We start from the raw sequence: 25,501 nt of genomic DNA on the forward strand, positions 1-25,501 counted from the left end.
CCTGCATTGTTGATACTTTCATCACCGACACTACTACTAACGTGGCCAAACAACAGGGTTTTTAAAATTGTAACATCTAGATCCACCTTTGATTATTTTTTTTTTTTTTAAACACTTGCAATGCTACAAGACTTTGTATAAGACTTGTCTAACTGTGTTAACGGGAATAGAATACTAATAGGAGAAAGTTTAATTTTGACAGTTTCATTTAGGCGCAGAAGAAAACACAGCTAAGCACCCAAAATTCCTTTGGGCCAACTTAAACCATTTATTTCCAATATATATTAATGAAACACTTCTAAATGGCAATTTTTCCATTAATTTGATCTAATATTATCCAGGAAATTTTCAAGTATCTAAAGGAGAAATTAATGAAGCATATGTGAAATCTTTTAAAAATATTGAAAAAAAACCTGTATACAAAATTTCTTCAATTTTTAGTTATATTACTACCTCCTTTATCAACAGAGATACATTGTACAGAATTTTGTGGAATTAAAAACATTAAGATTGCTTAGTCTCAGCTCTAAACCTCTGCAGAAGCGTTGTTCTTACTTACAAATATAACCATAATTACGATTATTTTTTGTAGCCATCTTCAGCACTCCTATTATCTTTAAGAGATGGCATGATACAAAACAAACCGGCCCCAAACCATCAATTCCTTACATGTTTTCAAGGTGTATTTTTTCAATGCAGTACAAAAGAGTATTTGTTGTGGCAGAAGGAAAGAGTAATTATTACTCTAGTTACTTCAAAACTCACCACCACAATTAGGTGACTTTTCAGGAAATTTTAGGTGGACAGGAATCGGAGCAGGCTGTAGTAACTTCAACAGATGACACCACATAGAAGAACTGAGACTAAAGTAAAGTCTGAGTAAAAACAAAGTTCATTTATTTGAATTTCTGCTTTTTCCTTGCCTGAAACTCTTCGGTTTTATTTTTGACAGATTTTATTAGCATTGATAAGGCAGGATCTATGGCTTTCTTTGCAACCTCTCCTTTCTTTGCCATCTTGTTCTCCAGCCCCTTGCTTGCCTCCTTAAGATCCTGCTCCTTTTCTATTCTTCGTCGAGCTTTCTCTTCCAAGATCTTTTCTACTGCTTTTGTCTTCTTGAAATTCGGATCTGAAGGATCCAAGTTAAATAGGGGGGAAGTAAACATGGCTTGGAATCTTGTATCAGCAACATTTACCTGAAGGCAGAAAAGGAGTATTTATTTTAGGTAACCTTTACTGTGTATAAAAGCTTTGCTATTGTGGGTAAAACATTAGCTACTTGGGGAGTCATAGCTCATGAGATTGTTCACCATTCCTGGAACTGCTCCAGTCACAAAATCCCAGTGAGTGTGAAGTAGCCAGAAGATACTAATAGTAAAACCGACAAGTGAATGCTTGTACAAATCCTGTATATGCCTCTACTGGCAGACCAAGGAAAGGTTTGTTGTTGAGAACTGACCAGGATGAAAGAAGCAGTGGATAACAATCAGAACAAACATATGAATAAGTATTTTAGGCAATGAGTGGTACAAGGCCTTGCATAAATAGCACCCTGTTATCTTACACGGAGTTTGAGTCTGTCCCCCTTCAACCTTGTACCAGAATATTTCTTGCTTTTTGAAAACAGCCTGCAGCTTTCTAAAAAGGTAGATCAGGTTGTTCTCCTTCAGATAGAGTAAGGGAGGAAGATACGAGACCATCAAATTTGTCCTGAAAATAATTGATATTACCAATGTCAATGAGGCTCTAGGTGAGCCTCAAAATCACAAGTATACCATTACCTGGAAGTCATCTTCTAGTAATTCTTTCTTTTTCATTAAGAGTTTCTTTTTCTTCTTGCTCAAATTCTGTTGTTCTACAATCTTTTTATAATTAAAATGTTTTCTGGCATCATCCTCATCATCCATCATAAGTAGGGCCATTTCAGCCTGTTACAAAATAAGAAAGTCCATGTACACAATGAAATTAGGTTTTCTATGAAAAATATAACAGCCCATTAATAAAGTCTGTATGAATCTACACACATATAAGTAAGTTGAAATAGGGTTGTCAGGGTGGTATTATTTCATCCATAACAACATAGTTTTAACATTTTGAGGTGTAATATTGAATATGATAGTTGATTTCCTTTTTATTAGATATAAAATAAATGCAAATATCCACAATCAACTTTCAAACACACTAATAATCTAATCTGAAAACTGTACACCATAACTTAGGAATCACGAATTGACACAATTTTATATTGACAATTATATAGCAAGATAAAAATTAACATATATGAACTTAATAAATTTATTTAGTTAACTTGTTCTGAGAAAGAATGAAAAGCAAACACGCAATAACAAACAATTCAATCTTCAGGGTTAAAATTCTACAGGACAAGATTTGAACACACAAATGTTTCATACAACGCTGATGTTAAAAGTAAATGTTCAGCACTGCCCAACACACAAACATACTGGGATAACTTCACAGCTAGAGGGACTGTCAGCTCAACCAGTATGGCTTCTGCACCCTTATGTTTCAGTGTTACCTAACTCTGTTCAACTATGATCTTCCAGGAAGGTGTCATGGCGTAATCTTAAAACATCAAAGCATGGACCATCTACCATTCTTCTCAAGTAATTTTTGTTCCAAAAGCTTTCGCTATTAAAATCATACAGTTCTCTTCTATTGCTGTCCTGTGGAATTTAGTAGTTCTACCCACAAACATATAACATGAATATTTGCAGAATTCAGGCAACGCAACACCTGTAATTAACATTTTAAATGACTTTACCTTCTGCTTTTCAACTTCTTCATCTTCTGAGGTACTTTCAACTGATTCTGGCTTCTTCTTTAAACCTAAGTGCAAATAAAGGACAAGCACACATTTATTCAAGCTTATGCATGAGAGCATAATTTACCTATGAATATAACCTCTAAACGTATCTCATTTTCTTGTAATCAATACTTAAATGTCAGATGTGGAAAAAGGCTGAAAAGTTAAGAAAAACCAGCTAGACTTAAAGCAACAAAAATCCACAGAATGTTTGTTTAACTTAAGGAGGCAGCACTATTCAAATGGCATAAACAAATAAACAAAAAAGAACAGTTAGAAAAAAAAAGGGTTTTACTGTATTTTTCACAGAGCAGTAGAGAGAAGTATCACAACAGTGCAGGCAAACATATGACATTACTCCACTCCCAGGGTGTTTCAAAGAGAAATTAGTTTATGTACTCATAAATGTAATTGAAGTGTCCCGCAGTTCTCAAATTGTTCATTCTTTCTACTTAAGTAGGCAATGTAGTAAATACTTAAAACAAAAGCAAATGTGCATCTTTTCTCTGTATCCAGAATACAAGTCTGCCAGCTGAATGAGTACATCAGTCAAAAAAAAAAAAAACAAAAGAAAAAAAAACCCAAACATTTTTTAAAATTTATATGCAAGGCTAAAAGACCATATTGTGCTGTTAGCCATGCTAGTGCAAAAAACCCTCGTAAAAAAGACCTGAACAGAAACACAGGAATAAAAAATGATTGACTCTGTTCAGACTGAATTGAATATTCTTCTGAAGAAGCTTTCTTACTCTCTTAGAATTTACTTTAGATACACAGTGCTGATTAGACAGACATAATGAATAGTAACAGCATAACACATTAGTCAAACATAAATTTTAATGAAAACAGACCTGTTTATAAATCCTACAAAATCAAATTATTCTCTTTGGAATGCCTGTAGACCTCGATCAAGAAGGAGCGGGAAAGCAGAAGGTTTCCTGACCTGAACCACATACTCTGACCTTTGAGCTTGGAATTACATTCCCAGGCAATTTATTACAGTCCACTGGGGGTACTCGTAAGGAAGATATTTGGCTCCATTTTGTTAAACCAGATTTGTAGTCAGACTAGAAATACCAGAAATGCCAGAAAAATGTCAAGTTATATCACTAAGTATACTCTGGAACAGGACACATTTCTTGAAGAACAATTTTTCCTCCCTTGACTATTCTCTTGACTATTTCTAAATGGATTCCAAGCTGGAAATGGATTTCTAGAAGAAAGAAACCACCACAACCAAAAAATAAACTATGCAGATGTGCAATGTCATCAGCTCAAGAACCAACTTGTTGATTTAGTAGTTCCAGAAAATATGCAGGAAAATCAGATTCAGATATAATATTGTTACCTAACCTACATAATTTATGTTAATATGTAGAAGGGTGAAATAAACTTCTTCTGTAAGAGTTCAACAACTATGAAAACTTTTGTTATCTTCCTAGAACTGGCTAAACTACAGAAAAGGAAACAGGGCACAGAGATACGAAGTGAACACAATTATTCTAAAAGTTAAAGACTTTCCACCCATCCCCCAAGCAGGGCCCTTAAGTCATTGTCCCTTATCTTTCACTATATGTACAATCACAGAAGTGAAGATAGCTTATATTCATGCCTTCAGAAACTGTTGCTGCAGATGGGGGTGAACCCGGCCCTAGTATCAAACTATGTATTTCTTACTATGACCCTATGCAGCTAATAAAACCAGCTTGGTACCTCAAATCACTCTGAGCGCTAAAAACTTTGCATCATGCTGAAAACAATTTGGTTTCAGAATTCACAAATAATATTCTCTTTCTCCTGATGTAGCCCCTCTCCCCACGTACATTATGGAAGTCCCCCCCACCTTTTGCACGCATATGAATGTAAAACCTACTGTGAGAGTCCTTTCCAACTGAATCCAAACCCTCAGATTTTACCTACCACCTAATGCCCACTGCCATCTTTTAATCAGATTTGGTCCACCCTATAGCAGCAGATAATCATCTCCAATGCTATGCAGAACTGACAGATGCCATCAGTCAGCGAGAAAAGCTTCTGATCTCTGCTGCAAGCCACCCTCAAGCTGCTGTTTGGCTCTTTCTCAGCTCAAGAATTTAGTTTGCAACATTGATTTTGCATATCATTGACTTGCCAGTGCTAACAGCAAAAGACTAATCATAATTTTGATATTTCAAATACAGAGACCGACCCCAGCCCAAAAACTCCTCTCGCAAGACCTCTCATCTGTCTTACTCAGAAGCTTGAAAGTCAGTCTCAAAGGCCTTGCAAAGACACACAGTAAATGAATCAGTAATACAGCTAAGACCTTCCTCTTCCAAGTACAGGTCCTACAACTATACTTGGATTTTGCTGTTAACCTCTTATATCCCCACAGTCATACTGCTACCTTCCAGCATTAAAAAAGCCATCAATTTCTACATACATCAAAAATTAGATCACGAGAGAGCATCTAAATGGTTTGGCACCTATAGGAATTGTAGTAATGTCTAACGACACGTAGCCGTTTTCCTCAAAGAAGGATCCATAGAAACTATGTTTAATAGTCTAAAGCATTCTGGAACTATTCAGTGATCTCCAAAAGCAGGACATTGCTCTCTTGTTAATAAGCAATTACACTATTCAGCTATTAATCTTCCAACAGTTTAAGCTACAAAGGTCATTCTGTCCTACATTAACATCTTCTGGGACCCCACAGAAACAGACGCAGTGAGACTGAAATTGGCCAAACCAAAGGAGAGATTTACAACACTTTTTGAAACAACATAAAACGAAAGTGATGATTTTTTTTCTTGACGATATCAAATTAGAATCAAGCTTCTGAAATGCAACATCAAGGCTCAAATATATGCAGCATTTTACATTTTAGCCTGTGGTACTATTGAAGAACCACATAGGGATTATGTGCATATGAAAGCTTTGTGCAAAGCAAGCACCATCATGAATTTCAGGAGTGCTAATTTGCACACACCTGCACAGACACTCTTTGGGTATAGCAGGCACAAAGAATTTGCTCTACTTTGCCCCTCCCAAGATGAGCTATCCACAGTGTAAGAATCACGGCTGGTTTTACAAACAGTTTTCAGGAACAAAGGCAAACCTAATGTTTGCTTAAGTAGACTTCCCATAACTTCCAGTTTTCCACTCACAGCACTTAAATTTGTTAGGCCCTTTGTCTAACAGCTCCTAATAGTCCTGCTTCCCTTCAATTGCCTCAGCTTGTCAAAAACTGACTGATACAAGACCCATACACATTACAGTCAACATGTGAATCCAGCACAGGAGCAAATACACCACTGCAAAGCCCTAACAGCACTACTGTATCCTCACAGTTTCTGCTCAGGTCCACCTGAGTCTGCCAACATATCCTGTCATACGCTTTTTCAGCATAATCTAGGATCATGTGACAGTCAACTTAAGGGACAAAATTCAATCTTTCAGGGGAATTGTGGAAGGCATATGAAAAATTATGATAATTCAAGTTATTGCTGCCTGTACCCTAAATACAAAGCTGGCAGAGCTACAGCCTAGTTCAAAGAAGATTGTAACCCATTTTCCCCAACTGGATAAACTAACTGCGCTTAAAAGCAACCCCAGCTATGAGACAGAGGCTGTTCTGGGTAAAATTGGTGAAGCCAGACAAAGTTGTGCTGTGTAATTATTGTTAAAATGTCAACTGGCTTGCAACCAACCCCTGTGTTCTCCCTTTAAAACTTCTCCAGGGCTAGCCACATTCTGTTTTTCTCCTGTTTCTCAGTAGATTATCAGTAATCTTGCAGACAAAAGCTTCACTTTCTTAACCTTTATGTCTACTTCACTATCCTCAAAGACTTCAACCCACACTAAAAGTCTATTCTCTGTATTATGGAAAAGAAGGTTTAAGATTCTTCAGATACGACCGACCGTTCTCTGCTGAGCCCCTCCATGACACAAAGAACTTCTTACATAATGCAGAAGAAAACTTTTTTTTCCAGAGATTTCACATAGAACATCGAAACATCAAACATTAGCATGAGAGTACCCACATAATCTTGCTATTAAAGAGAAATTAAAAAAAAAAAAAGAGCTACAAGGAATTGCATCTTTCCACTGAGTTCTGAAATAACCTATACGCAAGTCACCAGGAAAGCGTGGCAGAAAACAGCATTGCATTGACACCTTAAATTGTGGTATTTTCTATAAAACATGGACAGGACTCACCCTGCTGTTCTGTACTTCTGACTATGAAGACATATACTTAAGCACATTAAGACACAAAGTTGTCCAGGTTTTGCTTTCTAATTATTTACTTTTTCCTAATATAAACTTCAAATAATCACGGCAGAAGCCTATGCTGGCTGGTATCAAATTACAACTAATTTACTCTTTTTAAATAGCATTTGCATCTGCACTGCTATACTCAAAAAAACCAACCAAAACAACAGACTGGCAATATTTATAAATCTGTTGCTATCTCCTTGTTTTGTTGTTGTATTTTTGTTTTCTTATTTTTTTTCCCATTTCTTTTTTTCTTCTTTTAATATACAATAGGATGAGCCAGCCTTAGGTTTCAGCTCCAAAAAGCATGGAAAGCCAGGAACTCACACTTACTGATTATCCCTACCTTAAAATTTAACCAGCAAAGCCATACTCAAAATCAATTTGCTGTCACCAGAGCCAAAGCTAACTTATACATCAGACTAAAAAGCTTATAAAAAAAGGTATTCTAAAAATCTAAACCGGACAAACGTTATTTACTAAAATATTACATTTCACTATTTGGGTTTCTAGGCAGCCAGAGTACACTAGTAAAAACATGTATCAGCCTAAGAGAAAAGAAAATTATTTCTTCTGAAAGACAACTTTGTTTATGATGCGAAAACATTTGACATTTATGTAATTGACCTGAACTTCAAAGGCACCCATATTTATTGGGTTCCTTCCATATAAAAGGGAACAGGCTTTGAAGGCAATGAAGTTCTTTTCTCTGGAATATTTAAAGAAGCAGATGGTCAGCTTGTTTCTAACAGCCAACCCCCCAAATTAGCTAACTAATGGTAACTAGTGAAAGCTAAGAGAATTATGTTCCCTGCAATTCCACGTATCACGATATTCATCATTTTACAAGAACAGCACCTGCAATTTTAGGCAAATGACACCTACTTTATTTCATTCTGAACATACTATCTCTGCGTTTACTCTAGCTCAACTTTGTTTCTAAAGCTCGTTATTTAAAGAAAGGGCAGATTTATTCCCAAAGTCACCCCTCTTGACCTACCTATTTTCTCAAATTCTTCGGCAAAATATGGGTCGTTGAGATCAACATCAGATGGAAGTTCATCTTCACTCAGTTCTCTCTCTGCAGTAGTCTGTAACAAAGCACAAACATTATTTCAATCAACATATAAAGAACTACCAAAACTTCACTGGAATTAAATGTTCCTTCTGTTAGTAACTATGAACATGAAAACTGAAATATTGTATGCTGAACATTGTAAAACTGGAATACACTAAAAATTGCTAATAAAGGCAAATCACCAATTTAAAATTTGTTTCACAGATTGAAAGACTTTGTGTACCTGAAGAAGGGCTATTTACATATTCCAAGGATCTTTATTAGATGTACCCACAAACTGTGATGCGTTAGCTAACCATATCAACAAATTACAGGATCACAGCATTGTTATGTCCTTACTTTATGTTCCACAAAAACTCTACCTGGGGGAAAAACTTGAGCAAGGAGATTCGTTGTGTGCTCTGAAATTCAAAACAACTGAGTTTGGATTTAAAAGAACAGATTTTATGACTGGAAGTATTATGTCATACGCCTTGCCCGTTGACTTAATATATCAGACTGAACAAGAATATTATGCTTGCAAAAATTGCTCTACTACCTAACAATGCTACTTACTCTATTCAGAACACTCATCTTCTGTAAGATTTAAGAAGTTCCTCATCAAATGTCAGTTAAAACCAAACCAGAATGTACAGTGTAACTCAAGTTGTAGTGATTACTCTTAAAAACATTATTCTGCAACATTAATTATATTCAAAGTAATTTAAGAATTTAGGGAAGCTAAATTTTGTATGCCACATGCTTTTTTTCCCTAGCATATGCACAAACATTTATCTGCTTACTTATGCACATTACTGCCACAGGAGTCAGTTGCTTCACAATTACTTTTTGCATGTGGAAAGATGAAGCAACAGCAATTTTCACATTACTATAGGACCATTTTGTTATTCATACACAGAACTATTTACCAAATTTGCTCTTGCAATTTGAAATTTGAATAGTTCTTCATGGCTAGTAATTCTTTGCCATAATAATGGCAAATTATTGGGAATAAGTCTGTACTTATTTAGGCCTAACTTTCCAAAACTACATGTTTCGTGATCATAACTTTGAACTGGTACGCATACCGTAGCAAAAGACCCTTCTTAATGCATTCAAAAATATAAGTTAAAAAACAACTGTTATGACGACTCATTTATCTTAAAAGCAACACAAGTAGATAAAAAAAAAAAAATTGTGTAAGCGTATTATGTATTATCAGTAGCACCCTGAACATCCTTTTTCTCTGCAGTTAGATGAGGCACTCCCAGTCTTTCCACACGAGTGACCACTGTACATTCAAACCTTAAAATAGCACTGGAAGCTATACATTTTTTTTATTCCATTTACCCAAAACAAACAATAACAGCAACTTAAGAAAACAAACAAACAACAAATCCCACCCAAGTGGCCAATGCAAACATTACCTTTCTCTTTTTTTTAAGAATTCTTTTTTCTTTCTTCTTCTCTAGATATTTTTGCCATGGAGTTAGCTTATCCTTTCCTTCCAACCTGCTTTTGACCATTTCTTCAGCACTTTCTTTGAGACCTAGAACAAAAATAGTAATTTAAAAGAAATTACATGAATCTGAACTTTTTTTTTAAATCAACTGTTTTCTTCTTTGTAAAGGAATCATCTAGTTTTTCTTTAACAAGTCTGTGAAAATAATATAGTTTAAAACAACATCTTTAAAAATAAGATCAGTTTACAGTATGTGGCTTTCCAATTAAAATATTTCTGCAGTAATAAATTGTACAAGAGTCAGAAGAAGAGCTTGCTCATGCGATATCTGATTCCCAACACTCTTGCTGTTCCTCAGTAAGGTCTCCTCTCCAGACATTAAACTGTGCCACAAATGCCACTTTTTAAGGATGAGAGTCAAATACAGAGCCCTTATATTTAATGTACCTTACTATAATTAGTTAAGATTCACAAAACCACTTTGAATACAGTCCAGTCATTCCCAATTTTTGTGCATGGCAAAACAAAGCACAAAAGATGAAGTGACTTGAATCAATTCTGAAATGTTAAATCACTAGCAGAATATAGGGTCATCTCACAGCTGGCCTGAACCTCTGTAGCTGGTGCTCTCCATTTCACACAGAAATATTATCTGGTTGTTGCTGTATCAGTATGCCTGCCTCACGTGACAAAGCTGCTATATATAGCATCTCCACTGCTGAAACTTCGCCTCTGTGATCATACTATGACAGTGCTGCAGTATCTCTGATGACCAGTGTATTTTTCATCCATCGTTGTAAAAGAGAATAAGCTATTATTTGAATAAATTTAAAGTAAAAATAAATCCGCAGCTAGAAAAATGCAAATTAAAACTCAAAAAATTTACATGCTAATTATAGACTAATGTCATGACATGCATTAAGTTAAACTAGACAAGTTATTTTCAAGTCATCTAGCCTTTTAAAGCTACCTAGTACTGGTCTGCTTTAACAACAGAAAACTATCTTAAATTAAAAAACAGTACACACCTAGTATGAAAGTAAACCTAGATTCAGATTCAATGCTTGAGGTAAATAGCTTATTTTTCTTTTTTATAAGTATTTGTTAAAAAGAAGCAGAGGTGAAGGGCATAGACTGCTTGAAACAGATCTGCCTCTCAAAGAAACAACAAACATTTGAAGGAATGTTTTCTGTTATCACTGGTTACCAGTTCAAATTGTAATAACTCAAGACAACAAAAAAAAAACCCAAAAGCAGCAGGAGAAATAAACCATCCTCTTATTTGGTTAGCCACACCAAGTTACCAAAAGTAATTTTTGTATTTAGCAGCTATGTGAACTGAAAGGTCAAAGAAGAAAAGTACCATTCTCCCATCAGATTCAGTGAGGAACTGTAACTACTAGACCATTAACTCAGATCTGCACCTCTTCAGTATCCTTTTGTTACCGGTATGGTGTAAGACAAGCCCTCAAGTTTGCATTTCCTGACCTGTCAGCAGTTGGGAAAGGTGGCTAAATGCTTTGCTGAAGGAAGTTTCCTCTTTACTTTCAGAGCATGACAGTTTCCGGAGAGTCCGAGAAAAGTATACCCCATAGGAGTGCAAAGTACCTGGCTCTAAATACTTCCAGCTTAACAGAAACAGATTGTAAGTTTGGATGTGTTAATTAGTTTTACATTAAATTCCATAATCTAGCACAGAATGCCACTGTTTCAAAGCCTAACACTTGAAACTGCATGCACAAGTATGTCCTAGTCTTTAATTTAGCATTTTTGTAAATATACATTCTGACAGTTTCTCATCACATGATCACATTTTACCTTTTCCAGAGGATCTTAACTATTTGATCCTGAACATGTAGCTACTCAATATTTTGTGGTAATGTTCAATAGATAGCTAAGTTACTGAACATAACAATGTACAGCAAAATTACCAAAAATAATTGAACCCTACTCTAGAAATAGAATGGAGTTTTCTATAATGCATAACATTACTGTATTCAATGGTGCAAAAACATCACTTTAAAAAAGAATCCATTAAAGAACTGGAGCATCCCCATTTTACATCTAGAATACTTAAATCCAGAATAAGCACTGAATTTAAAAGCAATCTTCATTCTTCGGTGAAGAATTCCACACACTCCAGGAATGCTTTTTTGAAAGTCTTTACATCACACATCACTTGCATGTTACGAGGACAACTGATTTCAGAGGCAGCTTGTATATTTTCAGCCCCTTCTTCACGAGATGGGCACTGGCAAAAACAAAACTTCATGAAGTAAAGAGATTAACTAACTTGCCTTGTAACACACTGGAGCAGAATTCAGTGACAGAAAGACAGAATCCACTTCCTTGGCAGGAGGTAACAGCCTGAGCAATGAAGTATTTTTCTCCTACCCGCAATTCCTTGCTTGATTCACTACATACTTTTTTTTTTTTAACTTCTGTAACAAATGAGTCAGATATCCTATAGTTAACATCCTCTTTTATGACATGACTGATAGATCTTGGGAGTGCATAGGAGTAGAGTTTCTGCTTCCCCCTCCAAACCTGACACTTGCCGTCTCTTCCCCAATTCTACTTGTTCTAATTGCCTCTCTTCAGTATCCCTTTCTTGCCATCCCAGTCCAGCCCTCATCTAACCAAATCCTATCGTCCCGCTCCTCATACCTGTTTTATTGCTCGGAAATCATACTCGGACCTCTCCAGATGTCCTAGGCTAGATCCCATTCTTTCCCCTGACTCCCAGGTTTTTCAGTTGGCCAGTCCACGCTCCTCATCATTCCTTCCAGCTCTCCTCAGTAATGAGGAACTGAAAACAAAGTTCATAATGGAAAATATGGGCAGCCTTTATGGACAGTTCTACCCGTCCTCAGAAAAGCAGGCAGAACATTTTTCTGAAAAACTGCAAACACCAATTCCTGTTCTTGCGTTTGTCTACACTCCAAAAATAATTCAAAGGATGGAGAGCTGGTTACAACATGTCTGAAACACAATGTGCGGACAAGATCTAAAATCGTATTAAACCATGCCTTACAGGAAGAAGAGTGGAGCAAAAGAAAAAGATAAAGCATCATTCTACCATCCTGGAAGGAAGCTAGAATTAACAGTAAGTGGCAAACTGGTACAGCCACAAAAATTGGCAAAAAAATACAGCCAGCAAACAAATGCAGAGCCATGATAAAGGAAGGATATTGTATAGGTTCACTAAAAACATGCCACTATGAAACCCTCTCATACAACAAGAACAATTATTTGGTTATTTCCAACTGTACACCTCTTCATCTCCAAAGTAAATGAAAGCAGAGTCATCAGCTTCCCCCAAATTGAGCTACTATTACTTTGGGTATTATTTTGCACTACTTTTGTGGAAAAAAATTACTGGTCAGGTAGCAACCTTGCAGATTCTCTCTGAAGACAGTATACTGGATTAAAAAAAAAAAAAAAAAAAGTGTGTCACATCTCCAGAATAAGAGACCCCCAAAATCTCCAAGGAGGTTACAAGATTTCTGATTTATTTGCCTGGAAAATGGAATCATTTGATCCATCTGGCACAGAAGGACTTGGAGGAAAATGCAGCCCTTTCTTGTGGTATTTGGCAGTCTCATGAAAGGCATTAGAGTTTCTCCACAGATCAGAATGGCTTAGAAACTACTGTCCAGACCACTTCCCGAGAATAAGAGTGTATTTAAGTGGTCAAAAGGCTTTTGCTTGCAGAAGTGGAAAGGAATTGCCTCCTTTAGGTAGAATTATTAACTGGCCCTTATCTATATCAATTTTTTTAGAATAAATAATAAATGAATCACACTAGTCTTATTTAATCTTCACAAATAAAGGCAAGGAAAAGAGAATCAAAAAGGTAATCTATATTAGCATAGAACTAAATCACACCTGAGCTAAAGGATTAAGAGTGTGATAAGTACTATAACAAACCTAGTGTATATTGCTTCTCACGCTGGTGGAACAGTGAGGGAGGGTGGGCAGGCCAGAATTTTTACTTCTCTAAACATTCAGTTTTGAAAAATTTTGGAAGTTTAACAGCATGAAATTGTCACAATTATTAGAAGCTAAGATACTCCTCTATCCTCAGGAAATCTAAACAAGCAAGTTCATCTTGCATGCAATACTTTACCAGAAAAAAAGAAACGCCTTGTTGCAAATAGCTAAAAGGAGTGGCAGAAGAAATATTCTGATAATTTTAGAATTTGTCACCCTCAAAGATAAGACATCTTAAGTCAAGACAGTATTCCTAACATAGTATAAAAGCCTGAAAAAACCCACATCAGCCTTGGCAGCTAAGATGTCAAGTGTGAAGAACTATACCGCTGAGCCCAGGCACAGCTGAGCACACACTGCTTCGTGCTGCAAGGAGTAAGACGGCTTCAGTCAGAGGACACGCTAAGCAATGACACAGATTGAGATACATATTCCGTATGAGCATTTTCATGCTTCGTAGAGTCTGCAACAACATTCAGTTGGGGTTCGCTATGCACTTTACAGAGACATGATTGCCTGCTATTCTACTTCTGGTGAAAACAAATTTTAAAGTTTCCTTTAAGCCTAGCTAAATATTTACATCTCATTCTTCCCAAAGGAAGAATTTTCAAGTCCAATTAAAAAAAAAAGAAAATCTGGCTGAATATCATCAATAAACGCGGTTGTGGTCTTCTCCCTCTTCACCTTCTAAAAGAAGCTTTGGGAAATGGATAAGGATGCATAGTAATTGTTGCTCAAATCAGATATGATTAAGAAAACAGATGGATGCTTAAATATAACACTGATTTTGTGCCTAAAAGAAACAGACCAAAGAGAGTTGGAACTACATCTAATTTATTTTTGCTGGCACCACAGTTTATTTAAAACTATTATGATTCAAGAGTAACTGAATCATTCACAAAGTATGCTTTCTATAACCATATGTAAATATTTGTGCCAAAACTCAAATTTTTACATTAATTCAAATCTCTGCCTTTCAATTGAAAAGCTCCCTAGATTTAACTGTTGTATTTCTCTGTATTTTAAACACTTGGGCAGGAAAAAGATTTTGCAATAAGTCACGCAGATTAAGGCAGAGCTCGATAATAAAAATATTTCAACAGACATAAACTAGTTCTGAAAAAATTAAGGAGTCTTAAGAGATTGTAAGAAAAACTATTTTTGAATTCCCAAAATGCTCCAACTGAACATAATTAATTTTTTTTTTAAATAAGCACATTTGTTCAAGAAAAAAATAACATGATAACTAATGTACTTCTCTCCCATAAGAAAGCACAGCCTCAACTGCTTATATATTGCCAGAGCTATAAACTACTGTTCAGCACGTGCTGACTATGCTCCACTGTACAAAAAAAAATTAAAAATCTCCTCTCAGGTATGCAGGACCTCCTCTCTAAATGTTGCCTTAAATCAGTAACAGCTAAAGTGTTCCCATACATTAGACTCGCAAGAAAAGTTAAGACACTCGTCTTCACTTTTAGGACTCTTGCTTTGGACAAAACCATATTCCAGGGGCTAATAGCTCGTAGTGGTATTGACCAACCTCATGGAGGTGAACAGTCTAACTAGCCAAGGCAAGTGCACATTTCTATGATTTCCAGAACCTTTGATAACACACTAATTTTTTCAGGGTAAGAAACAAGGAAACACTAACATATACTGCAAAATCATAGCTGCTAAACTGACATAAAATACTATAAACTACAAATATAAACTTCATTGTGCACACATGAACATTCAACCCATCATTATATGAACAAATCTGACCCATCCAACTGACTCTAGACAAAGTCAGTCATATTCATCAGGATAGGGATGTCCCCATCCCTCCCTCAAAAGAAATGAGGATATAGCAGAAGTCCTAGGAACCCTCCAAGGAAGTGCAGTAAAGGAGTTGGACTGGATGTAATATGGAACTAATCCAATTTTCTAGAGTTCAGTTGCAAAGAAACAGGGAGCCCACGTATTAGGGAACTGGATTCCATCTCTACTACAGTTCCTCAATGTTAACAGTATTTAATTGTAACAGGCAAGGCAGAGTTTTAAGAGGCAGAGCCTTTCAGAAAACTTCTTGCCCTCCCTGTGCAAGAGAAGCTAAAAAGAATTTCCTTTAGTCTCTCTTAAAACAATTTTCCATCTCCTCCAACGAATGGTTTGCTCTAGATTCCTATGTCACATTATGTTGCTTAGACTTCTTTACATTACAGAACTTCATTCATACAATTTGCGATTCTTCAGAAGACAGACGGTATAAGAAACAAAAAAACCAAAACCAAATGTGTTTTCCAAACCAACAAAAAAAAAAACCCCAACCGGTAGCTTTTCTAACTGTTTAAACAATGCCTGGCCTATATAAATACAGAACACATTCCTAGCAGAAACTGTTTCGACTGTGGTTTCCACCTTCAGTCTGAAAGGTGGCAACAACAATTTTTTGTAAAAATCTTGTAAATCTTTTGTAAAAATCTTTGTAAAAATAGCTGCCTACGTATGAAAACTCATTTGCCTTGAATGCTCAGTGACACGATGAATTAAAGATACTGAGTGAGCAACTTGAAGAATGCAAATACTGACACACTGTGGACAGATGAAGTAAAACATGACGATACAGCTGTGTCAGTAAGCACTTGTCCTATCATGTATGACACATGCTTTCACTAGAGTTCTGGGAGAATTCACCCCAGAAATGATTGGAATTATACGGGCATGGCTGAAAACATACAACTATTTTATTAAAAATTCGAAAGTGTATACTTTCGAATACACATAACTATTCCATTCAGTTCAATCAATTCCCCTGACTCAGTACAGACAAGAACAAGATTTTAAAAGTGAGGTTTTATATTCAACAGAAGTTACCTGAGTGAATCCAGAATAATATTAGTGTAAATCAGATCATTAGATATGCATTCCTAGCTGGAATTAACATATCAGAAGTGAAGGGGCTGTACTCTAGTATGTCTCTGGTGTCAGTATTGACAATAAGAGTCCTTATTGTGTCCTTACATAGCCTGCAGTCCTACACCTACTGGACATATACAGCACCTTGGGTGCCCCAGAAAAGGTAACGTCACACTTCCCCAGTCTTTGGGCTGCGTAATTGAACCCTCTGAGCATTCACCAAATGCTTCTACCGTTCGCCTATCTGACTCATTAACCCAGCAAAAAAGATCCAGATTTTTTTCTTCTTTTCCAGAGCAGTTCTGCCATTTTATCAAATGAAAATAAGCTCGCAAAGAAATCTAGCAAGTGCCAGGGCTACTACGGGCAGTCAGAATGAGCTCTGGGCCAGGAGCACGGAGGAGATGCGACAGTAAAAACCTTTGCCTTTTTGGATGTAGCAAATTGTTAGACTGGCTCATTACATCTCAGGGAAAGCACACACCCATAAACAAAATATAAAAATCAGTCTGAATGTCTTTTCATCATAAAGGAAAAAACTAGATACTGGTTTTCAGATCTCAGGATGAGTCCTGCTGGGATGCTATATGGTGAAGTTGTCTTTTTTTAATTTCCAGATGAAAATCTGGATGTCACTAAATACAACTAAATTTCCCCCAACTTTTCTTCCTGGTAACTTGCTTTCCCACAGAGCAGTCTCACTGGAAGGTCAGATTCTCCCTTCTCTGTTCCCCCAATTCTTCAGCATTATGCAAGCAAGAATTTCAAACCATTCTCCTCTAATTTTATGCTATGTTCCCCAATCATACTGGTTTTCGTTTTTAAAAGTGTAGGTATGTTTTATGACTCTATGGCAAACACACAAATTTTATTCAAGAAAATCTATAAAGTCATGAATGAAAAAGCAAGCACAAAAAAAACCTGGCAAAACAACAAGCTACAAAGAGAAGCTTAAAGCTGAGGAACTGAGTTCAGTCATATTATTTCTTCTATTTCCCTCATTGAAATCCATCTGGATTACAATTTATGGAAGAAAAAAAAAAAAAAAGGTCAGCTTCTACTACTATAAATCTGACACCTTATGCTATATGTGTATTAGCAGGCCAATACTGCATATCCTCCAAGTTAGTAAAAGGAAAAAAATAAAGCTTACCTGGCACCCATTTAATCTCCATTCCTATATCCTTTTCTTCCTGTTTTTTCTCTTTTTCTTGGATACTTTGCAGAAGTTCTCTGTACTTGGCAATTTGGTCTTCATCATCTTTGTGACTTTTCGTGGGTTTGTCATCTTCCATTTCATGAGCTACATCACCACCTAGAAAGAGAGAGTAAAGCTTTCACAGGCAGCCTCAAGAAAGTGATCAATTGAAGTTAATGTTTGGGAAACACACCCAAGGCACACACATTGTTTCTAAAAAACAATGTAAAATATTTTCACCTATTATTCCCCCAAAGATTAACCAGTTTTAGAATTCCCCCACTTAGATAAAATAAAAATAGTATCTGAAAAGACAGAAGAAAATTTGTCCAGCAAAGGAAATCACTGATTGGTCACAGCATCCCTTACTGCATTTTAAAATTATTAGTTTCAAAGTCCCGTACAGCAGAGTAGTGCCTAAATCTCAAAAAACAGTTGAGTAAAAACAGTGTGCTACATTTTAACAAATAAACCTTGCAAGATTCTGTAACAGAGATAATTATTCAGTGCCTTGACCTTCAGTTACTCGCTGAATTAACAAATGAAGCAAGATGTAAAGAGGATTTTTTTCTTCCTTCTTTTAGAAAAACACAATTACAATGTGACTTGCAATAAGCTTTTAAACAGACATTTCTGAGAGAACAAGTTTTTAAGACTTTAAAGATGCTGCAGTGCCTTGAACTGTAGAAAACTAGGTTTGGGGCAGGCTCCTTTTTTCTTATTCTCTGGTTTAGCAGAGTACCTAGTTGCATGGAGAGCATAACTGGTGTCTAGAAAGACAGACTGCAGTTGCAAGCTAACACCTCCGGTCTCTGGCTAAAACTTAGGTGAGACACTTGTTTTCTTCCACATCCCATCATAACAAGACACTGGTTGTTGGCTGGGAGCAGAAATCTTTACTGTTCAGTTAACTGCAGCTGTTTTTCCACTTTCCTCATCAGTAGCTGGGATCTCCTAGGAGGAAAGCACGCTCACACAGCAAGCAAAAGACATTAACTTTTGAAGACTGAGAAGAAAAATAAGCCATTTTGTTGCTGCTTCTTCCCGGTATCACATGAAATGAGAAGTAAAGCTATACTGGATGGGAACTGAAGAAATCCTTACGCTAAGAAAGGCTCCCTTGAAACTGGGTAAGGAGCTGCTGATTTGTATTTATGACTATTTTTGCTAATTTTGCTAAGAGAAATTTAAGTGGCAATGTGTATTGTCATACTTTCTCATTTAGATGAAACACGCATTTCTTCTGTCAAATGTTCAACACTGCCTTCAAAAAACCCTTAAGAGCCTTTTCATTCTGTAAGCAAATAACAAACACTTGACAACAGCTGTAAGAAAGGAAAATGAGCTGAATATGTTCTCAAAGTTTGTTCAGAGTTCAAATAACCTTGTCACTAGCTTTCAAATATCACGTTCTATTGCATAACATGAGGAACCACTTTCTGATGGATATTAGGGCAGTAGTGCTTTCTGCCAATAGCTTCTTCAAAGAGTTTTTGAACAAAACACACAAACAAAACAAAAAGTCCTGGTGCATTAACAGCTGCACAGCAAGAGAAATACAATTAAGAGAAAAAAGCTTAACCTGTGAAGGAGAAAAAGGCAAAAGCTGATGAAATTTAGAGTACAAATACAAGTATAGTCTTGTTTCCAAAGGAGAGTAGTAACAGAAGTGCTAAAAAATTAAAAAGAAAGACGTTAAAATGAAGCAGGTCAGAAACATTCCAATACAATATTTTGTAGGGGGAGAGTGGTTTGTTTGTTTTTAAAAGCTGTAATTCATCAAAAATATAAACAAATGCAGAGGCTCAGTATATTAAATTGCTGATTGGCAGCTGTGCTGGCCGAGATGACATTCCTGTAATCAGCATTTTAAAGAGATCATATTCTTAGTTTAAGATTATGTTGCAATGGCTGAGTAATTATTTTTTTTTAACTCAGCCTTATAAACTAAAGAGAGTAGAAAAATTATAGCAGACGGAACATTTGACAAGAGGTCTGTTGCAAAGCTGAGTTTCTTTTAAAGACAGAAAGATAAAATTCCCCCTTATGATGTAATGGCACACCAGAAAATTCAGCTACTGATCTGGATGCTGATGGCCATACCATAAAAACGCGCTGAATGTCTCAATTTTATCCAGGGTAGTTACTCAAATTCAGACAGACACCAAAAAACCCTCCTACAACGCATGTAGACCCGCAGAATTAAAAATAAAAAGCTCTACACTCCAGCATTCAAGAAGGAAGTCTAAGGTAGAGGTTACTGCAGTGTACTACAGCACAATATGAACAATTAATGCATTGACCTTAGCGTTGAGCCAGAAAATAGTGACACACATTTTGGGTTTTAACCCCGCTTTCCCACATTCTCAGCACACTCTGAACAAGAAGTTATACAAATCCCATTCGTTCATCCAAACAATAATTAAAGAAAGGACAAATTTCGAATTCAAAGTAATAAAAATAAGCTTATTCAAAGGGTATCACAGTAGACATATTTCTGTAAAATATTTTTCAGGGAGAAGACAGATACTGGGAGAGAATTCAAACAGACAGATAACAATAAATGAACAGTAAGTATTACACTCAGGCTTTTTTTGCAACCTTTAAGCACCTGGGTGTGCATGAGAGGTGACTGGACATTCCTAGGGCCCCGCTTCTGAGCCAGTCAGATATAAGCCAAGATGAACATGCCTGCAATCAGAGCCGGCCCCTGTCTAGTCATTTCTGAATAGGGACACACTGGCCTGTGAAAGCACACACAGATGTGTTCTTCAATTCTAAGTTATCGGACTCCAACAGCTCGTATGAACTTTTTAGAAGGTAAGTGAGATACCCCTTGTTCCTGGCCTTCCAAGCACCTCTTGGGTTTTATTCAACAACAAACCAACCCAACACAAACGCTCCTGCAAACATGCTTTGGAAAAGTCATCCAACACCTTCATCAAGCTTCTGATGCTTCATAGAAAGAAAATAACCAGGTTCTGGTATTTCTGTTCTGTCCCATTAAATTCCACCCAAGTTTGGCTAAATCATCAACTGCTAACTCCTCTTGCTAGCCTATTTCCTTAGGACATATTTTATCAATATGCCAAAACTAACCCAAGAGAAATATTCTAGGAAGTCAGATCCTTGTTACTGTCAAAGCAGCAGTAATGCCTGAGAGTGTACAAAGCAGCTACACAGGAATAAGGGACAGAATCTAAGCCAAATAATATCCTATTCAATGCATTTTATAAATACCCATTGGATTCAGGGACAATACCAAATAAGTGCACGTTCTAATTCTGTCACCTTCCACTTCTTAGCCTTCTGTAATAGGTCTAGCTAATATAAACGCATACGAATACTGCTCATTTTTAAGACAGAAAGGAGTGTACTGTCATGTGATAAAATGTTACAGAAGCATTTAAATCTATTTATGTAGTCAGAGTTATCGCACCAAATATATTTCAAAATTGTAAAAACATTTAATAAATGGTCTGATTAACATTAATCACTGAAAAATAAGATTAGCAGCATTATTAAAAAAAAAATTAAAACTCTACCCAGCAACTCCTCCTTCCCAAGAACTGCATTTTCTTTCTCTGTACTTGTGCACCTCCAGCATTGGTGCAGCAGCACAGAACAAAACATCTACGGTCTTTGTAGAGTCTTGTATTGGAAGCCCAATGCCACAAGAGACTGCTCCCTGCTCAAACTCCTACTGTGGCGAGCAGGGTTCTACAGAGAGCTCCCTACAAGCCTGTCAGTGTTCACGAACTGTTTGAACAGCTCTTAGATACACAGTTTAATTTCTAGGTTGCCCTGTGTGAAGTCAGGACTTGGACTTGATGATCCACGTGGATCCCTTCAAACTCAGGATATTCTATGATTATGCCACCAGGAACAGCTACTTAAAAATAGACTTATAAAAGTATTTTGTCATGCAGTCTATTCAGGTATTCTGTGTGGCTGTGCAAAGCAGAACAGCAGAAAAGACATTGCTCTTGCAAAGATAATGAAACAGAATAAAAGCTTAGGCATAAACCCCATAATGCTTAATTTGAAGCATCATTTAAAATGCCATACACCAAGTCACTGGCACTCACAGTCAAAATATTAATGATAGGCTGGATTTCAGGCACACCACAAACACTTCCTAACTGGCATAAATGCAGCCAAGTAACAGAAAATTCAGAAGCAATGTAAAGGAGATACTTTGTGCTATGAAAGACAACATACCAGGTCACTGAAATACTTGACGTTACAAAACTGTTGTATAATAGTAAATACTAACATTCATGACACACATATTTTAACTTGAAAAATTCCACAAAAAACAGATTAGAACAGGCCAACAAAAACTTGTTTATAAATAAAACATTTTAATAAGTTAAAACAATATGAATAAAAGCCCAGAACATTTTTTTCCTTCTTATCACACTCCTACATTTTCATTCAAACAGCTGACATTGATTTTTCCCATTTGTGCATTTCCCATTGTGCCCCATTCCACATAATTCTGCTGGATGGAATCTTCTCAGATGGAATACTGTTTTGTACCATATAACTGAATGGATAAGAGGTCAGGAACATGGACAATTCCTCTATTAATAACTTACTTTTCAGACCATCATTAGAATCTAGACATTTCCAGGTTTCAAATTTATTAGCATGATAAGATTACTTAAGGCCAATTTCTTTTCCTTCCCAGCAACGGAAGATTACTTTTTAAAATTTCTGACATGTTGCTCACTTATTGATGTTCGCTTTCATCACCACGCTATTACAGATGATATTATTTAACACAGCAGTAGTCTTGTATGTAATAAGAAGACGGAAATGCTTTCCTCTGCATCTACTGCTCCCATTTACATACTTTACTAAGCATTACTAGAGAAAATAGAGCTCACAGAGGTGCACTTTATAAGTGCGTTTTATGTGAGATGAGAAACAAATGGACATCAACCCTGCCAAGAAATTGCCAAGCTGAGTTTGCTGCCAGAGTATTTCCCAACTCTATAACCAGAAAAATCTGTAATGTTCTTCTGCACGCTCCAAACTCATCTCTGATTGCAACAACCTGCTTTAATGCAGTATAAATCAATTTTAACATCTGTTTGAAAGACCCGACTAAGGCTTAATGAATTTTCTTTGCCTTGTAATTTAGGCTATATATATTATTAATTAAGAGCAGATTGAATTTTAGAGTGAAAACAAGCAAGGTAATTTTACATGTTGGTGCACCACACACATAGGATTTACATACCTGACATTCTCTTTATATTCTTAAGAAGTACATTAATCAAAAAGCATTTGAAAGATGTTACTACTACACTCTAAAGTTCCCTTAAATATGTTCTGCTGCTTACCTTTCCCCTCGCTGTGTGAGACCTATAGCTTAGGAGTACCAGAAGACACATAGCACAGCTTTTCTGCACTGCCATTCACGCTGCCCTGGTTACCCAAGAAGAGCTACTCCTGGAGTGAAGAAGCTCTGTACAATCTACATCTCCCTCGGGACCTTCTGAGGCCTGGAGTGCATTCAACGTCCTGTCTAGCCCATCCCAATAAGCACAGTCTTAGAGCAGCTTCTTCAGTATCTTCTTGCCCTGCAGAGACTTTAGTATGTGTATAGAGGGCCAGAAAGAGGACAAAACACTATATTAATCTATAAATAGATTTCAGCAGTGAGTGTTTTATCTAATTCATTTAGTCATTAACCACTTCACATTTCAAACTTGGACTTCTCCCCTTAAAAAGAAGCACCTCCAGTTCTACTGAAACTAATTTTATCTCCAAAATGAAGAGATTAAAGTAGGTATTGCCAAACTTGACAAAGAAATGTTAAGGTATTCTGATAAAAAGAGTGAGTGGTAGGAGGACAAAAATTATTTTACGTTCGGAAGTGCAACATCCTATTCAGAAAGCAGCTATTCAGGCGCTCAATCATTAGGATAACTCCTAATCCCCTACTATTCGGTAATTTTTGATCGGTATTACTCAGACTTCTCAGAAAGGCAGCAGATCTTCATTCAGCAATGAATGAATAGAATAGCTACCATGTTCTCTACATAAATCATTCAAATGTACAATGAAAAGCAACTCTTCTTGAACAGAATTATCATAGCAGCAATAAAGACAATATGCCATGATTTAGGCCACCTGCAATCTTACTACTTGAAATCACTCAAATTATGATCTTGTCTTAATCAAACACTAATTACATCAGGTAAAGATATTTTGCAGTACAGAAATTAAAACAAGAAAGCTGTTTTAAAGCTAGGGTGATAATACTTAAGTCAAACTCTCAGTAACAAATCTTCTAAGCTAGCTGTAACTCCAAATTCAGCTAACATTCTTTGTCTTAAAAAAGAACATAGCAATTTTGGGGTCATACTAGTGACATTATTTATTTGGAGAATCAGAATGAGGTTTGCATAATGATTCTCATCTATGGGTTTAGATATATCAATTTCAAAACTTGTACATGTGTTTTCTTATCATGTATAAAGAACACCGAAAGTGTATTTAACTCAAACAAACAAAAAAAGAAATAAAGAAAAAAAGGAATGCCAAGTTCCAGGAAATTTAAAGAACTCTACAGCTTTCCTGTTAACATGCCTAACTTATGAATCTTTCAAAAAAATTTTTAGCATCTGTCAATGTTCTGTCCTCAATCCATTTATCTCCTAGTTGAAAAGAGCAAACAAAACACCAACGTGCTCACCACCGATTTCCCTCCACCGATAGGTGTCACACACAAAAAGTAAGTATATGCCACTTTCGGAGATGTTTAGCTCTGGAGGAAAGGTATGTTATTTTCATAGTAGAACCTGGCCACAGTTTCTATACAATGAGTGTACTATCGTCCCTATAAAAGATGACATTCAAAGGATTTTCTAAAGATATGGAATTATGTATTTATTATGTATTTAAATAACTTTTGTTCAAAACAAAGTAGCTAATGACTTTGTGGACAACATTTATTAACATAAGTACCTTGCTGTTCTTCTTCCTCTTCTTCACTAGATGAAGCCAAATAAGCTTGAAAATCCATGTCGAGAAGTTCCTCTTTTTTAAAAGTTCTGCTAAGTGACGTTACTCGTTCATGATCTGTCTCATCCCATGTGATATCTACCTTAAAAATAAGAATGCCACTTGTAGAAGGTGCAACACTAAAATTAAACATTGTTAGTCTGTCTTTTTACAGAAAATTATTTGATACCTTCCATTTAAGAAGCAATATAAGCCTGTTATTAACGTTCTCCACAACAATTAGCTATAATAACTATTTCCCAAAATAAATCTAATTACAGCTTTTTGGAATTTGTTCCACAATGAGTTTCAAGGAGTTTTAACTACATGAAAGAATGAAGAAGTCTCCTCATGCACTCTAACAGCAGGTCACACAACATGAAATCTCTGTAAGCCAAATTTCCTTTGTGGCAGCAGATACTGGTGTTGAAGCAGCTACCAACTCCTCTCCTTTCCTCTTCCAGCAGCAACTCATTCCCGGAATCATGCATGAATTGCAGTGGGGACAATGAAAGTGTTTGCGCAACTGTACCCTCAACCAGAAGATGAAACAGATCTGACTGAAAAATGATCCAGCAGAAACTACTTATTTCTCAACTAATCACTTCTCCAATCCGGTTCGCTTCATGACCAGATGAAAGTTTTGGCCGTCACATAAGACGGAGTAGGAATGAATATCTACAAGGAGGGGAAGCAACTGTTTAAGCCTGGCACTATCACCAGAAAGGCTCTTGCTGAGCTACACATAAATACCCATTTTAGGCAAACTAGAAGATTTAACTGTGAATAACAAAG

General features: G+C 36.3%; 1 protein-coding gene across 2 annotated transcripts in view; it reads right to left on the bottom strand.

Annotated features, from left to right (window-relative positions):
• Positions 1–244: 244 nt before the first annotated feature.
• ESF1 (ESF1 nucleolar pre-rRNA processing protein homolog) overlaps positions 245–25,501 on the bottom strand; it is a 34,126-nt gene continuing 8,869 nt past the window's right edge. For both annotated transcript variants that reach the window (XM_082480974.1, XM_082480975.1), the window contains exons 8-14: positions 24,671–24,809; positions 17,645–17,806; positions 9,563–9,684; positions 8,079–8,169; positions 2,783–2,847; positions 1,782–1,928; positions 245–1,196 (exon numbers count right to left, since the gene is read on the bottom strand). In XM_082480974.1, coding sequence (XP_082337100.1) covers positions 897–1,196; positions 1,782–1,928; positions 2,783–2,847; positions 8,079–8,169; positions 9,563–9,684; positions 17,645–17,806; positions 24,671–24,809 — 1,026 coding nt within the window. In that variant the 3' untranslated portion in view covers positions 245–896. The remainder of the gene's footprint in view (positions 1,197–1,781; positions 1,929–2,782; positions 2,848–8,078; positions 8,170–9,562; positions 9,685–17,644; positions 17,807–24,670; positions 24,810–25,501) is intronic.

This window comes from Vanellus vanellus (assembly GCF_965231255.1).
Source record: "Vanellus vanellus genome assembly, chromosome: 3".
Taxonomy (NCBI): Eukaryota; Metazoa; Chordata; class Aves; order Charadriiformes; family Charadriidae; genus Vanellus; species Vanellus vanellus.